Raw genomic sequence first — 15,425 nt, 5'->3', positions numbered from 1 at the left:
ATATTTTAAAATAATTTATAACAAATAAAGCTTCTTTTGCTCTAATCTAGAAGTTTTATTAATAATAAAACCAAACAGTCAAGATAAATTAATGCATGAGTTTTTTTGAATAAATAAATATTTTACTTAAATATCTTCTTTTTTAGTTTAGTAATTAATTTTTATATTTTTACTTTTCTGTCCTTTATTATTAGCTTTTCTAGTTTTTCTATTTTTATTTTCCTATTATATAGCACTCAGGTTTTATAGTTTTTTCTATATAAATAGTTGTAATAATTTCTTGACAGGTAAAGTATGGATGAATAAAATTAACTATTTTGGTGTCTTTTTATTGTTATGATATTCTTGATGTTTAAGGATTTTAACTTATAATAAATCTTGTTATGCCCGGCTCTCAATTACATAACTAATTGATCTATAAAGTTTTCATTTACTTGCTGTTTTGTGTGAAAGAATGTATGAACAATATTGTTTTAATCTCTAACACGCGCATAAAATAAATAAGTATATATAAAGTTTTCAATCTTATATATCATACGTATTGAAAGTAAACTAGCACTTCTTATTCCTTCTCTTTTTAATACTTTAGAGTATAGTTGCAGATTGTTTTTAAAATATTTTTTATTTAAAAATTAATTAAAATAATATATATTTTTTATTTTTAAAAAATTATTTTTGATATCAACACATTAAAATAATCTAAAAATATTAAAAAATATATTAATTTGAAGCAAAGAAAAAAATATTTTTAAAACATAAAAACAAATAGGATTTAAGACTTTAATACTTTTTTTTATTTAATTTTGGTCTCTTATTTTTAATTTTATATAAACAATAAAAATAAATAATTTTTTTATAAAAATCAAGAATTAACTAAACGACAAGATATTTTTGTCGAGACTATAATATTATGATAGAAAATGAAGAGGAACAGATTACAAAGACCACCTAATCCTAATAAATATAATTTTAAAAGATCAAATTAAAAAACTTGAAAAATTAAAGAACCAAGAAACAGGAGCGTTCCGGTGCTCAGAGAATATGCACACATGCATGATTAGAATTTATTATGAATATGAATTTATTTTAATAATTATAATATTTTACAGATTTCCAAGACTGTAATAAAACTTTGTATAACTAATTTTCCTTTTAATTTTAGAGACACGTAATCCAATCTCTAGGCACAAATAAGTGCCCTTAGTGGCAGTCTACTTCTGGGAAGCCACAGGTTCCGGAAAGTTGATGAGAAGTTGATTACTTCTTTGCTACTCTGGGGTCTCTGCTTTACACGAGCCAGCAGTGGCGAGGTGGTTCAAAGTAAAGAAACCAAATAATTGGTTATTTCCTGAAATCTTTTTCCGGGGTTAGATATGGTTCATGAACCAGCACACATAAGGTCAAACTGATCATATCAAATGACATTATATGGGCTAGATATGGTTCATGAACCAGCACCCATAAGGTCAAACTGATCATATCAAATGACATTATATGGGCTAGATATGGTTCGACTCATGTGACACAGGCATCACTGTGAAGGTTTTGCACGACGGTTTGGCAATACCAAAGTTTTACTAGATTCTGATATTTGGGCTCCATTAATCCAGTGCTTGTCTTGCCATTTCACACAGTTCAAATTACCTCCTTGCACTGCAGTGAGCCGACTATAGCTCGTTTAGTAGTGTTGTTATGATTACTTTTTAAATAATTTTTCATGTTAAAATACATATTAAAAATGTTTTTTTTTTTTTTTGAAAGTCAACTCGATTTTACTGGTTTTTTTTGATAAGAGATTGTTTAAAACGATAGTATGATTATAAGTTGCTTTTCAAATAATTTTTTGTGTTAAAACACATGTCAATAATATTTTTTTATTTTTTAAAAATTATTTTTGATATTAGCATATCAAAATAATTTGAAAACACTAAAAACATATTAATTTAAAATTAAAAAAAAAATTAAAAAAAATTCAAATTTTTTCAAAAACATTTTAGAAACACAATCAAACAGCCAGACAAACAGAGCACGTTGAGCTTTTACGTGAAGTAGAGGCCATAGCAAACCTGTCTGGATTCTCGAGGATGAAGTCTTCCCTTAATTTCTAACCTCTTAAAGGAAAATGAAGGAGGCCATGGGCGAGAGAACAGAGAGGGAAAGAGGACGGCAGTAGCTCCGAAACATGCTACAATCATATATTCCTTGAGGATAGTGTGGGTTAAAGATCGAATAAACAAGTTTGGTAGTGGTAACAATGAGAAACTTTTGAGAGCTTGAACAAGGTTTCATGGTGGCATCTGATCTAAGCAGCACGTCATAACTCGTTCGAGTCATGTGATACAGGGCCTGTAATTAATTCTCGTGTAAAATATCAGGGGCCGTCATCAAACACTATCTTTCTAGTTGCTACGTGAAAGGTTCACGCGCACTGCACAGATATTTTACGACGGCTTGCTGAAACTAGTGCTTCCCATGTCATGGCTGATGTGGTCTCCGGCGTCGGCATTCTCTAGCCTGCCAAGTAATGTCCAGCCAGCTTGGCTAAATTCCTGCGCTCCTGAAACACAAATAGTTAGAACAGGCAACGATAGTAAATGGACTCAACATGACAAAATGGAAAAAGAGAGAGAAAAAAAAAAAAAAGAGTTATCATGAAAACCTGAATAAATATAAAAATGCCAAACAAAATGAATGAAAAAGGTGATGACAAGAACAAAAATATAATGATTCAAAGAATAACCAAGAACACAAATATAATGATTCAAAGAATAAGTATCGAATTTAAAATGACAATATAATGAGGGGGCAACTCTGAAAATTAGAATAGCCAGAATGAATTTCAAGAAAAAAAAAAAAAACTTGGGAGGACCAAATTAAAAAAAAAACTAGACACAAAAAATTAAAAAACGACAAAAATATTTCAATGTCTATGCAACTTAGCCCCTAAAGGTATAAAATTAAAAGGATTCACTATTTGTCAATATCTCAAATTCGATCCTAAAAAATTTAATTGTTATAAACTAATAAAATAAAATTTTATTTTATAAAATCACGCCTGATGAATGCATCATTAAAATATATCCTCAACACCTCAAAATCCCTATCCATATACAGACAAAACAACCTGCAAAGCCTATACCCACTGAATTGCAATGCTAGAAAGCGAAATTACAAAAAAAATATAAGAACAATACATAAAAAACCAAACGACAAAAAAAAAATAGAAACTATTGTAGATTACTGTTATAATCCACATCGTTTAATAAGAAGGTCTATAGTAATTTCAACTTCAGTTTTGCAATTAAAAAATAAATAAATAAAGGACCAAAATATAGAAAACTGGAGGACAAAATAAACTACTGTGGATTATGGTTGAAATGCAGAGTGCTTACTGAGGAATTCTAATGTAATGTGATGTAATATCAAAATTCTTTGGAATGCTTGAAATTGTGACTTTTGTAACATAACATAACATGCCAGTCATCTCAGTGGTCTCCATTCACATCTTATGATACAAGCAAGTTCAATGTTTTCAGAAGAATCTGTTATTTACTCAAAATCCAATGCACACTTTTCAGTTGAGCAACATCATGACTTTATATTTCATGAAAATTTAAAATTTAAAATTTAATTTATTAAAATTTAATTTTAATTTTTTATTTTTTTAAAAAAAAATTTAATATATTTATATCAAAAATAATTTTTTAAAAATAAAAAAAATATTATTTTAATATATTTCTAGATAGAAATACATTTAAAAAACAATTATTGTTACACTCCTCGACATCTCTTTAAAGATAAATGTGTGTTTCGTGTACACCTTCCTACCCATATAAATCAAAGCCAGGGAAACATGGGGTTATAGCCTAGTGGTTAAAGGAACTTGTTTCCTTCCTCCACATCAGGGTTCAAGCCCCACTTGTGTACGTCTATCACCCCCGCGGTGCATTACATGCTCACTGGGCTTGCAGGATGTTCAGTAAGCCCGGAGATTAATTGTGGTGCGCACAAGCTGTCCCGAACATCCCGGGTTATAAAAAAAAAAAATCAAAGCCAGAGTGATAATAACTAGTGAGAAAATTAATAGATGCCTAATCCATGGGCACTTTGGTGGAAAAGCACCCAACTGACCTCCATTTACAAATTTCTCCAGTCACATTGTTTAAAGTATCCAATCCTAGTTACATCCAAACTCCCTCTCCAAGCAGCCATCATGGTCCCGCAGCTGGACCGTGTGAATCTGCTAACATATGTTTCCACTAATGCACATCTATAACATGCTTTTAATGGAAAACAGTACAAAATAAAAAAAAATATTTTTTATTTAAAAATATATAAAATAATATATAGTTTTTTTATTTTTTAAAATTTATTTTTAACGTACAAAACATCCAAAAATATTTAAAAAAATAATTTAAAACAAAAAATTATTCAAATTTTAGCAAAACATGGCTCAACCTCGTTTCCAATCACACAAGTGGAAGCAGAATAAAACGTGATTAGAAATGCTGGCTAGAGAACTCTTGAATTTGGCAAATTAAATAGAACATTTCACACTAGAATGCAGATTAAATAATGACTTTTTGCTAAACCAAAGACTTCAACAAACAAAAAAAAGGAAAGGCGCTATAAAGTTTAAAGGGAGAGATTGCAGTTTTTTATATTTTACTAAAACAACTACTTGCTAAGTGTGTGAAATTATAATAGTTTTTATGGTTGTGATTTCAAAAAAAAAATTGATTTGAGAAATTGGGTGTTTAGTTAAAATTACATGGATGAATTTTTGTATGTAAAATAAATAAAATATAAGTCTAATAAAAAAAAATTATTTTAGCTTCTATAAAGTCAAGGCTCGAAATGCATAACTGTGCTCGGAAACAACCAGAAACTCCACTCAATGAAAATATTGTTTTATCTCAATGTCAAACTTGGCAATGCCTACCAAACTAAAGAATATGGGCGGCTTGTTTCGCTATAAATACCACAAACTTTGTTCATTTCATGCATTACCCTCTCATCTCCTTTGCTTTTCTTGTCTTTGTTCTTTTTATGCTGATGATGGTTCCTACTCTGCAATTCCTTTTGTTCCTTTCAGGAACTTTGCTTTTTATGCAGACTCTAGCAGAGGCTGCAACATGTAGCGACTGTTTCATTCATTCTAGGGCAGCTTACTATCCAAATTCTTATGAAAATGGAACAGACAGTAAGAGACATCTAATCAAATATTTAAAAACAATTAGATTAACCGTGCACTTACTACCAATTGAGCATGCATTCTTACCAGTCTCTTTTTATGATTTGCAGCAGGCAGATGTGGATATGGTTCCTTCGGTGCGACCCTGAACGGCGGGGATGTATCAGCTGTATCTGACCTCTACCGTGATGGTGTCGGCTGTGGTGCTTGCTATCAGGTACTAATTAAAAGCATCATAATCACTTGTAAGCAAAATATTAACAAAAATAATTGCATACCAACATTATTATTTTTTCTGCTATAGCATTACATAGCCTGATTCTGATATTGGTTCTCTTTATATGTCGAAATACTCACCATAATGATTTACTGAACCAGGTAAGGTGCACCGACAGTCACTATTGCACTGACAAAGGAGTCACCATTGTTGTAACCGACCATGGATCAAGTCATAACACTGACTTCATTCTCAGTAGAAGAGCCTTTGGTCGGATGGCTCAAACAACAGATGCGGCTGCATCTTTAATGGCCCTTGGAGTAGTTGATGTTGAATATAAACGGTAAGATGTGTATGATGACTTTATGCAGAAGACCTCTTATTTTTTGATTCACAAGAGACAGGTAAAAGAAACTTATGACTCAATCAAAGAGTCAAAGACTACGCTTTTAATAGGGTGAGGAAATGGAAGTGTATTGGTTTTAACCATCAGCACGGCCAACACTTCAAATAATCTCCCCAAAGATGAAGTCTTAAAATAGTAGGGTTATTAAGCATCGTTATTACAAAAAAAGGCTCCCATAGCTGGCTATTCCATCGTTTTCCTAATGAAAACTTCTGCTCTGTATTTCATGAAGGTTTGTCATGTGATGTGGACTAATTCAACTCTTTCTCCATGTAGTGTTTCATGCAACTATCCAAACAAAAACATAACCATCAAAATTGATGAGAGCAGCGACCACCCTTCGTACATGGGTTTTGTCGTTTGGTATCAACAAGGAAGGAGGGATATCACTGCTGTTCACCTGTGTGAGGTAATATGCACTGTATGTAATATTAAATGCACCTTTTAATCTTCGAAATAATTTACTATCCAATCACTTGATTTTGTATTCAGCTTCAAGAAAACTATGTGTCACCGATGATATTAAAAGGCAATTTTAAATAGTAAAATATGACGGCAAAGGGGATATTAGCTGATATAACACAGGTAGAAGAAATTGAAAGTAAAGATAGTAAGAGCAGCAACTAGTCTCTAGCTCATTGTATAAAAGCAAGCAAAATTAAATCGTCCAGTTTTTACATGTTATTTGAGTCGGTGAAACTGTTACTAACAAAAGTTTTATGCGCAGACACAAAATTTTGCATGCAAGGTCTTGGACAGAAGCTATGGAGCTGTATGGACAACTACTTCACCCCCCAATGGACCATTGTCACTTAGAATGTTATTCAGTGAAGAGGGTGGAGATGAGACATGGGTAGTTCCAGTCAACGACATACCTAATGATTGGAAAGCTGGGCAAACATATGATACAGGAGTACAAGTGAACTCATAAAATCAGGGGAAGCAGATAAATTTATCCAAATAAGCCCCTAGCTCTTCATTTTATTTATAATTTTATCTTTTTCCCTTTGTACACGGGTATAGGGTCTAATAAGAGAAATTCATGAAAGTTTAATGTTGACTATAAAATTTCCAGGTATACTAATAAAATTTGAATTTTTTTTCTTTACTCTCCTCCTTATCTTTAGCCACAACGTCTGCTACTAGTCAACATCACAAATTTAGTTTAAATAAAGGAAAAGACTCCACTTATCCCTTTAGATGCTTACAAATCAATATACTTTGGCGCATAGCAGAGATACTGGCGAATAAGATTTCCAACTTCTACACCATTGATCACCGTTGGAAATAGAAGGGTGCAAGAGGGGAAAAATTCCTCAAGACATTTACAAAAGTGAAGTCCAACACTTCCTTGTTCCATCTAACAATTACTCTGTAGGTACTGTGTAAAATATAAAGAGAAAATCAGTTGATGTCAGCAACCTAACCTGATTGTGCTAATTGACTCATCATCCTTCCATGATCAGAGATTAACAGCATCAAGCAGCATCTTTGACTAAAATTCTCAGAAGATGCAATCAGACCGGAATCCTTGCTACAAGGACAAGATGTCATGTTAGTATTGGAGACCTCAATTTGGTTGTGGGATAAAAACAAAGTTACAGATAAATAATAAAAGAATCATGGTTTTCCTTTCACAATACCTCTTTTACTTGAAGATTCAAAGTTATGTAGCATGCACTTAAAATCCTGTAAATACACCACCTTCAGAAAGCTCCGAAATCTAGAAATTTGCAAGAGGGATAACCTTTTAAGTGGAGAGATTACTCTCAAGCAACCCATCTCTATCTGTTAGCAAGAGTGATTAAGTTCAGCTTATCTAAAACCAAACATCTGTTCAGTTGAGTTCAAAACAAACAAAATTTCAAACTGGAGATTCTGTTAGTGAGAGAAGTGAACTACCTTACAGCCTCCATTGCTATCACTAATATTACATTGTTCTTGCAGAAAGGAATTAAGATTTGCTTGAGTAGCTCAATCTATTGCTGGTTTTGCAGGAGCTTTTGTGTTCCATAATGTTTCTGCTTCAAGTTTGAAAAGGTAAAAATAGCCCTTTTTTTCCAGTTTCCTTACATGAACTGACAGGAGCATGCCATGGTAATTACACATCTCATCTTCATGAGTGGATGAATAATACATTGGAAAACCTAAAATATTAACCTCCTTGAGGACCATGCCATTGGTGATTTGCCAAATTTACAATCAAAAGGTAGCAATTCCAGTAGCGCGGGCTGGTCTTAATCTTCATAAATAAGCTTTCCCAAGGGAAATAAATAACACCAAACATGAGTTTTTGCATGTACTTTCACCAAATCTACTGTTTCTTGTTCTCTTTCCACTGTTTAGATGACCCTATTTAGGTAGGGTTTGGTATTATAGTGGCAGTTATTTTTCAAAGTATTTTTTGATTGGAAATGCATCAAAAACAACAAAGAAGAGGCAACTAGAAACAAGCAGCTTCAATCAACCTAAAATTTACTCTGTAAACTCCAAATACGGTGACAAAACTCCGTGCCTTTCCCTAGAAATAGTGCAACCGCATTTGCCAAAAAAAGTTTTCCTTGATGGCATATTAGAGATCGCAAGGATAAGCCACAATTGATCACTGATCTCTGGGCAATGCTTGAGGTCTCAGGACCTGATTCAACAAGAACTCAGTTCATGACCACCTTGAACTAAAGCTGTTGCACTTTTTACTAGTCAAACATGCTTTAGTTTTTCTAGTGTGGACAAAGATAGAAAGTACCCCCAAGCTCTTCATATGAGAGAATATTGTTGGGAAAACTAGGAACAAATAACCGGACACCAATCTAGCCAAATCAATTCACAAGTTCTAATTCTTTTCACTCTTTGTGCAATCAAAATCAGGATCAGACAATCAACAAATATAATGCAACAATCACACAAATCAACACCAAGATTTTTATGTGGAAAAACCGATGCGGGAAAAACCACGGGACCGTAATCCACCTAAAAACTTCCACTATCAACAAATAATGGGTTTACAATTGTTCTTCCTTAGATTCATCCAAGAGCTACAACATATATAATCAAGAACAACCTATTCTTGGAATACAATAAGATTAAAGAGAGAAATGTTTGAGAAAAGCTCACAACACTGACAACCCTGTTTTATATCAAAACAACCAACTTCCACACCACCAATCTTCAATCCAACCGTTCAGAATGAAAAGTAATGTGTCTAAAAGCTATTGTCAAAATCTCAGCCCGATCCAACAGTGAACGAGCTGGAAATCAAAGAAAAAAGACAAACTACTCTACTGCCTCTTCTTCTTTCTTTCTCACGTTTTTCCTCTCTTTCAATTATATTTTACTCTCTATGCCTTCTACAGTGGCAGACCATATATTAATTCAAAGAGGCAATTGCCTCTTACTAATTAATGTGGTGGTCCCACCATCACATGGTGCGGGACCACACACAACAAATCTCCCCCTTACGCACCATGTGAGGAATTCGTCATACTGGCGATCAACATATAAGCTTCAATTTAGGAGGCTCTACCAAGCCTACTTCCCTTCTCCAAAACTCAAACTTCTCTCTAGGTAGAGGTTTGGTCATCATGTTGATCAACGTGTCAGATATGATGACCAAACCTCTACCTAGAGAGAAGTTTGAGTTTTGCAGAAGGGAAACAAGCTTGGTAGAACCTTCTAAATTGAACCTTACATGTTGATCGCTAGTATGACGAATTCCTCACATGGTGCATGAGGGGGAGATTTGTTGTGTGTGGTTCCGCACCATGTGATGGTGGGACCACCACATTAATTAGTAAAAGGCAGTTGGCTGCCTCTTTGAATTAATATATGGTCTACCACTGTAGAAGGCAGAGCGAGTAGAATAGAATTGAAAGAGAGCAAAAACAGAGGAGAAAAACGTGAAAAAGAAAAAAGACGAGGCAGCAGAGCAGTTTGTCTTCTTTCTTTGATTTCCAGCTCGTTCACCGTTGGATCGGGCTGAGATTTTGACAGCAACTTCTAGACACATTACTCTTCATTCTGAATGGTGGATCGAAGATTGATGGTATGGAAGATGGTCATTTTGATTGGCGCTGTCAGTATTGTGAGTTTTTCTCAAACATTTCTCTCTTTAATCTTATTGTAATCCAAGAATAGGTTGTTCTTGATGATATATATGTTGTAGCCCTTAGTTGAATCTGAGGAAGAATAATTGTGAACCCATTATTTGTTGATAATGGAAGTTTTTAGGTGGACTACGGTCCTATGGTTTTTTCCGCATCGGGTTTTCCACGTAAAAATATTTGTATTGATTTGTGTGATTGTTTGATCCTAATTTTGATTGCACAAAGAGGGAAAGGAATTGGAACTTGTGAATTGATCCGGCTAGATTGGTGTCCGGTTATTTGTTCCTAGTTTTCCCAACAAATATGAATCTCCACATTGATACTGCAAAACGACGATAGTTCTCCTTGCATCATTTGCTGAAAATCGAATACACTGCAAATATTATATTTATCCAATTTCTTCGATCAATTAATTCAAAATATGGGTTAGTCCGTGCAAGAGTGAGCAATTAATTCAAATTTGAACTCACCGTTACTTCGATCAACCCCATCCCAAAGTCTTCCTGGTTTTATACCATATTGATCGATTTGGTGCAGCATCAAATCCTCGTTTTATCTAGTTGGGACTTGGTATGTCCTGGGGAATTATAAATCTTGATTCCGTCATCTTCTCACTATCCACTAGGTCTGCAAGAACAGGTTCGGAGCACTTTTTCTGCATCATGTCAAGAATATCCGACTACAACGTATCAAGACTCAATATTTAAGAATCAAAGTCAAACAGAAAATCATTTGAATTTTCAAAAACGGAAAAAACTAGGTACCAAACCATGCAAAATCTAAGCCAAATTTTAATCAGTCAGCTAATCACCTTGACCAAATGTTATAATGGGATCATCTCATCGTACTCTTTTCTTTAGCCCTTTGTTAAGCTCCAGATCATCCCTGCAAATACAACATGCATCAACAAATTGCTATATCACACAAAGGTTCATTTCTTTCCCCATCTTTCTTTGGATCTAAAAGAAGTTTCTGACAGACACCCCAACATTTTTCCCTCATAAAAAGAAAAATAATATTAAGTTAAAAGAAAAGCTTTAAGGAAATGATGTGATCCTTTAATGAGAGAAACAAGAAGGATACAGCAGTCCACAATGCTATTAAATAAAATTAACAATCAGGGAGGTTTCATCAAGCATCTTATTCATCCAACACGCTAATCTAGTGTTAAAAAACATTCAATCCAAGATTTCAGTTTCAGAACAAATACACTGCCTATTTTGCATCGAGAAATTGTTCATTGCTAATTCTTAACAGATTGAGCAGGTAGCCTTCAAAGAAAATTTGGAAAAAAATGGATATTGAAAGTGGCTAGCTTTTCAGCTTCTTAATTACCTCTAGTTTTCTCGTCACACAGTGCCAGTCTTTGTTGCCGGGATGATGGGTTTAGCAAATCAACTAGAAGGGTTTTCTTTTTCTTTTCTTTTTTTTTTGAGCCAAATGGTATTTTTTACAGGAAGCTGAAATTCTATCAACACCACCAACAACAATGATGACAATTGCAGATGTGTCCAATAGTTAATCAATGACTACTTTAGTTTGCAACAAGCAATATCATCACATAGACTTTTGGTAAGGGAAATGGGAGAGTGTGACATGGTGAGAAATTCGATTAATAGCGAGCAAAACAGAGATGACAAAAAATAAGAGAGAAGAGGAGAGATTCCAGAGGTTTATTTGGTAAAATAGTGAGCATAATTTTTTTTTCTGTTGACTGATACAAACATGAAATTACGACACATTCAAAGCAAATACTAGCACCAAGGCATTGTTCGGTATACTTAGTCTTACCTAGTCCGTGCAAATAACTTTTCCTTCTCCAGGTCTAACTCCTCCAACCTAGCTCAGCTTCCCGCTTTTGAGCCAAGCCCTTTCCCCACTCCAACTTACTCTACTGATTAAACAATGCAGCAAAGAAGTAAAACTCATGCTTCATGTATGAAAAAAGGATAAAAAGATAACTAAAACACCAAAAGAACAAAATAAATACAGAATGGTCCAAAAATAGTTACAGGAAACAAGGAACACTCATTTTGCAGCATGATGCTTTATCGAAGAAAATTCCAAACCTATTGGAGGCTTCATAATATTAGTGCCCTAAGGACATGTCTTTGGTTTGTTTATGGCATCATAATATCATTTCCCTCAACAAACCAAATAGGCATCCAAACTCCAAACAGTACCAGGATCCAAATTAACTTCCCAACTAAGCCCACCATCTAAGCGTACCCTGTTTTCAAAACCCATGCTGCGAACCACCTGTTGAATTTTTCTGGTAACTATGTGCATGCAAACACCCACACAGAGAGAGATAAAAAGCCATTAAAGAACTGTGCAAACTGCAAAACCCCAATCCTTGCGAAATAAACATCCATCCAGACATATAAACAACTTTAACTAATATCAACAAGGCTCCCAAAATATCATATAGTTCCAAGACAATACCGGTCAGATTTAAGTCAGTGAATCCACTTCCACAGAAACAACTAGAGTATCAAATTATGACATATAAGACCACTCAAGAATGTGCGTTCATAAATACAAGTTAAAATAGTACCCCGGGTTTTTCTTCAACTTTTTGTTTCAATTTCAAGTAATTATCCTTTGATATGCACTCTTCTGCTGTATTGATTAGTAAAACATGGTTAAAAGCATGTTCAAAGTATCATTGGTTACACTCTCAAATAGGACGGGTTTCATGAAACCAAAACATAAGCAAACACCAGCTTGTTCACTTCTCCACATTGCTGTCAGATTGTGCATTAGCTATATTAAATCAGTATAGAATGCCACTGCCCTACTCCATGATATTCATCAAGGGCCACCAAAAAGTTCTAGTTTAAATTAAGCATCAATAAATGGAAGCCAAAATTGTAATAAGAAATTTATACAATTTAATGGTAAAAGGAGCAAGAATTATAAGAGAAAAGGTACCATTCCTTTTTCCAAGACAAAGAAGCATTTTCCGGCCATTAGTGGTAATTTTTTCCTGCTTCAATGTATTTGCAAGCTGAATGCTGGAAATATTACTCATATCACAAGGTCACTTAAATACAAATACAACCCTATTGCAAAAACTCACAGGCTTGATGAACCCCAAGTTTGGCAGACATGTTGAACCCTCAGCAAATGTTACTGATAAATCTACAACTGGTGTTCCAATTATTCTCACCATGATCCATGGCAGTCCCCTCTAGTAATTTAGACCACAAGGCCCTTCCTAATATTTTCAACGTCACAAACACGAAAAAAAGGGTCTATTGTTTCACCATCGAATGAGGTTAAACCCAATTTCAACAAAAGCGTTTTCACTTATTTTCGGAGAGTGTAAAATATAGAGACTTAATTGGTTTTACACCAAACAATTGGAAATGGAGGAGTATTTTAACACATTTTGGAGTAAAAAAAACCAACTACCACAACCATCCACCTATGCATGATTTAAGAAATTCCTACAACACTAAGTCCACATCCTAGAAACACACAGAAAATCTTCTTTCCCATCTTAGAACATCTTTACCCCATAGTTCAGTTTATGATGAAACAAACAGCAGCTTCAGCTTTCACAATCACATGTAAGAAATCCGTATGGTTAATGTGTGCCAGAGAGCTGATACTGGTTAATAGAAGGTTTGCATTCAAAAGAACTCACAGTTGAAATGAATATGTGAACAGACATTGCGCAGATGGAAAGAACAGAACTACTTAATTAACCATGAAATAAGACAAATTCAGCACATGAAATGAGCAAAGAGATCAAGCACTTTAGGCGCTCATAGGAACTTACAACAATGATGCGTCCATCTTAGTTTTAAAAATTTCTTCCCGCTTACCACGACCAGTAATCAGACCAGTTTTTGGCTGTTCCTTTGAAGAAGCTGAACCAGATGATTCTTTCCAGTTTTTCCAGGTGTAGAAATGTCTTGAGCCATAGATGCACGTGAATTACAACTCTGAGTTGAACGCTACCGTGATGATTGGGAATTATCAGGTGATCCTGATCCCTCGACATCCTTCTTGCTTCTCCTTGGGGGTGAAAGATCTGACTCGGGTTTCGGTGAAGGAGAATGGTGCCGTCGCCTCTGTTGTCTTGGAGGAGACAAATCAGTATCTTCTCTCGAAGGCTTCAATTTAGGCAGTGGAGAAGATGATTCAGTATCAGCCCTACGTCTTCGAGGTGGTGACAAATCAGGATGCAGACCACTGGAATGTTTGGATTTCGTATCAGGTTCAGGTGATGGAGAATGATGGAGTCTTCGCTGCCTTCGTTAAAATCACAAATCACTAACTTCTCCTGAAGGCTTCATCGGCGGTTCTGGAGATGGAGTATCATTTCGATACCTTCATTTATGAGGTGGTGACAAATCTGAATTCAAATTTGTATCAGGTGCAGGAGATGGGCTATGGTACTGTCTCTGCCGTTGACGTGGAGGTGACAAATCTGTATCATCTCCACCATATTGCAAAGAATTCCCTTCATGCTCAGGTGAAGGCATGTCGATCTGAACTTTCCTTTTAGGAGGAGGATACATGTTGGAGCAAGGACCAGCAGAAATCGCACGTTTAGGAGAAAATGTAACCCGACGATTTCCATCCTCTGCTATTGCATTGTAAGCGCGTTGAGCTCTAATTAGCTCCAGTATCCTCGTTCGTTTAACTTCTCTGTCTTCTTCGACAACTTGAGGCTTCTCTTCATCTAGAAACACACGAGAATAACACACAAGCACATTATCAAAGCAAGATCCAAATCCTCAAAATACACTAAAGTATAGTATTGATATTTTTTATTTTTTTCCAGCTGAATCATGTTCTTCCTCTTCTTCAAGCTTTACTGGTTTTTTCCAAACAGGATCTTCATCCACAACCAATGGCGGAGCCACATGGTACAAAACGGGGCAATTGCCCCTTTATTTATTTTATTAATACTTTTTATATTAAAATATTAATATAATAATGTAGTGAATGGTTGATATTGAAAAGTTGTTATTGGAGCTCATTTCCTTTCCTTTTTTTATCTTACCTTAATTATACAAATTTTTTTATATATCCAGCTTGTTCTTTGGCTTTCTCCAGTATACAAATTTTCCTTAAAATACAGTTAAGTAATTAACTTTCTTATTTTTTGTTTTATACTTTAGGTAAATTTCTATCATTTTTTTTATTTGTTTTATTATCTAATTTTAATTTTATTTTTTTATAGTTAGTTATTAAAAATATTAAAATTTATGATCATTCATTTAAAGATTTTGATATGAATATGTTCAAAATAAATATTTAAATCTGTTAATTTAATCAATTAAATATTTATTTTTTTATTATAAGAAAATAAATTAATATCATGCAAAACCACTATTATTGACATTTCTTGTATTGGTAGAGTAATTTATTAAAATTTAATATTTTCACATGAATTGTTTGTAAGTAAAATATAAAATAAAAAAAACATGTTTTTCAAGTATTATTCTTATTACACAAACACTAGACATTATTCCTCAATTAAATGTC

At 34.1% G+C, this 15,425-nt stretch overlaps 1 protein-coding gene and 1 long non-coding RNA gene across 11 annotated transcripts; one reads left to right on the top strand and one right to left on the bottom strand.

Annotated features, from left to right (window-relative positions):
* Nucleotides 1–2,172: 2,172 nt before the first annotated feature.
* On the bottom strand, nucleotides 2,173–14,851 carry LOC118039183 (uncharacterized). 10 transcript variants are annotated; one of them, XR_012170863.1, is made up of 11 exons: nucleotides 13,708–14,850; nucleotides 11,712–11,814; nucleotides 10,732–10,805; nucleotides 10,391–10,575; nucleotides 8,564–10,277; nucleotides 7,720–8,455; nucleotides 7,461–7,605; nucleotides 7,245–7,351; nucleotides 5,282–5,414; nucleotides 5,011–5,128; nucleotides 2,173–2,557 (listed from the first exon to the last, which is right to left on the bottom strand). It is a non-coding gene; the product is annotated as an uncharacterized lncRNA (long non-coding RNA). The 10 variants fall into 10 exon arrangements; XR_012170864.1 differs by having other exon boundaries at nucleotides 2,173–2,549; XR_012170872.1 differs by lacking the exon at nucleotides 2,173–2,557 and adding an exon at nucleotides 11,990–12,179 and having other exon boundaries at nucleotides 4,729–5,128; nucleotides 13,708–14,851.
* Nucleotides 5,002–6,925, top strand: LOC118039311 (expansin-like B1). Its single transcript, XM_035046004.2, has 5 exons — nucleotides 5,002–5,203; nucleotides 5,305–5,411; nucleotides 5,573–5,754; nucleotides 6,094–6,226; nucleotides 6,545–6,925. Exons 1-5 carry the CDS (start codon nucleotides 5,002–5,004, stop codon nucleotides 6,746–6,748), a joined length of 828 nt encoding a protein of 275 aa, XP_034901895.1. The 3' UTR covers nucleotides 6,749–6,925.
* Nucleotides 14,852–15,425: the final 574 nt, after the last annotated feature.

Source organism: Populus alba, chromosome 1, assembly GCF_005239225.2.
Source record: "Populus alba chromosome 1, ASM523922v2, whole genome shotgun sequence".
Taxonomy (NCBI): domain Eukaryota; kingdom Viridiplantae; phylum Streptophyta; class Magnoliopsida; order Malpighiales; family Salicaceae; genus Populus; species Populus alba.
This window is presented reverse-complemented; position numbering and strand designations above follow the sequence as displayed.

What these genes read in the sequence shown, in the direction of transcription:
- LOC118039311 (XM_035046004.2), top strand. Translation starts at nt 5,002, where the DNA reads ATGCATTACCCTCTCATCTCCTTTGCTTTTCTTGTCTTTGTTCTTTTT. An exon ending in GCTGTGGTGCTTGCTATCAG is followed by an intron (nt 5,412 to 5,572) that starts GTACTAATTAAA and finishes TTACTGAACCAG; the next exon opens with GTAAGGTGCACCGACAGTCA. An exon ending in GTTGATGTTGAATATAAACG is followed by an intron (nt 5,755 to 6,093) that starts GTAAGATGTGTA and finishes TTCTCCATGTAG; the next exon opens with TGTTTCATGCAACTATCCAA.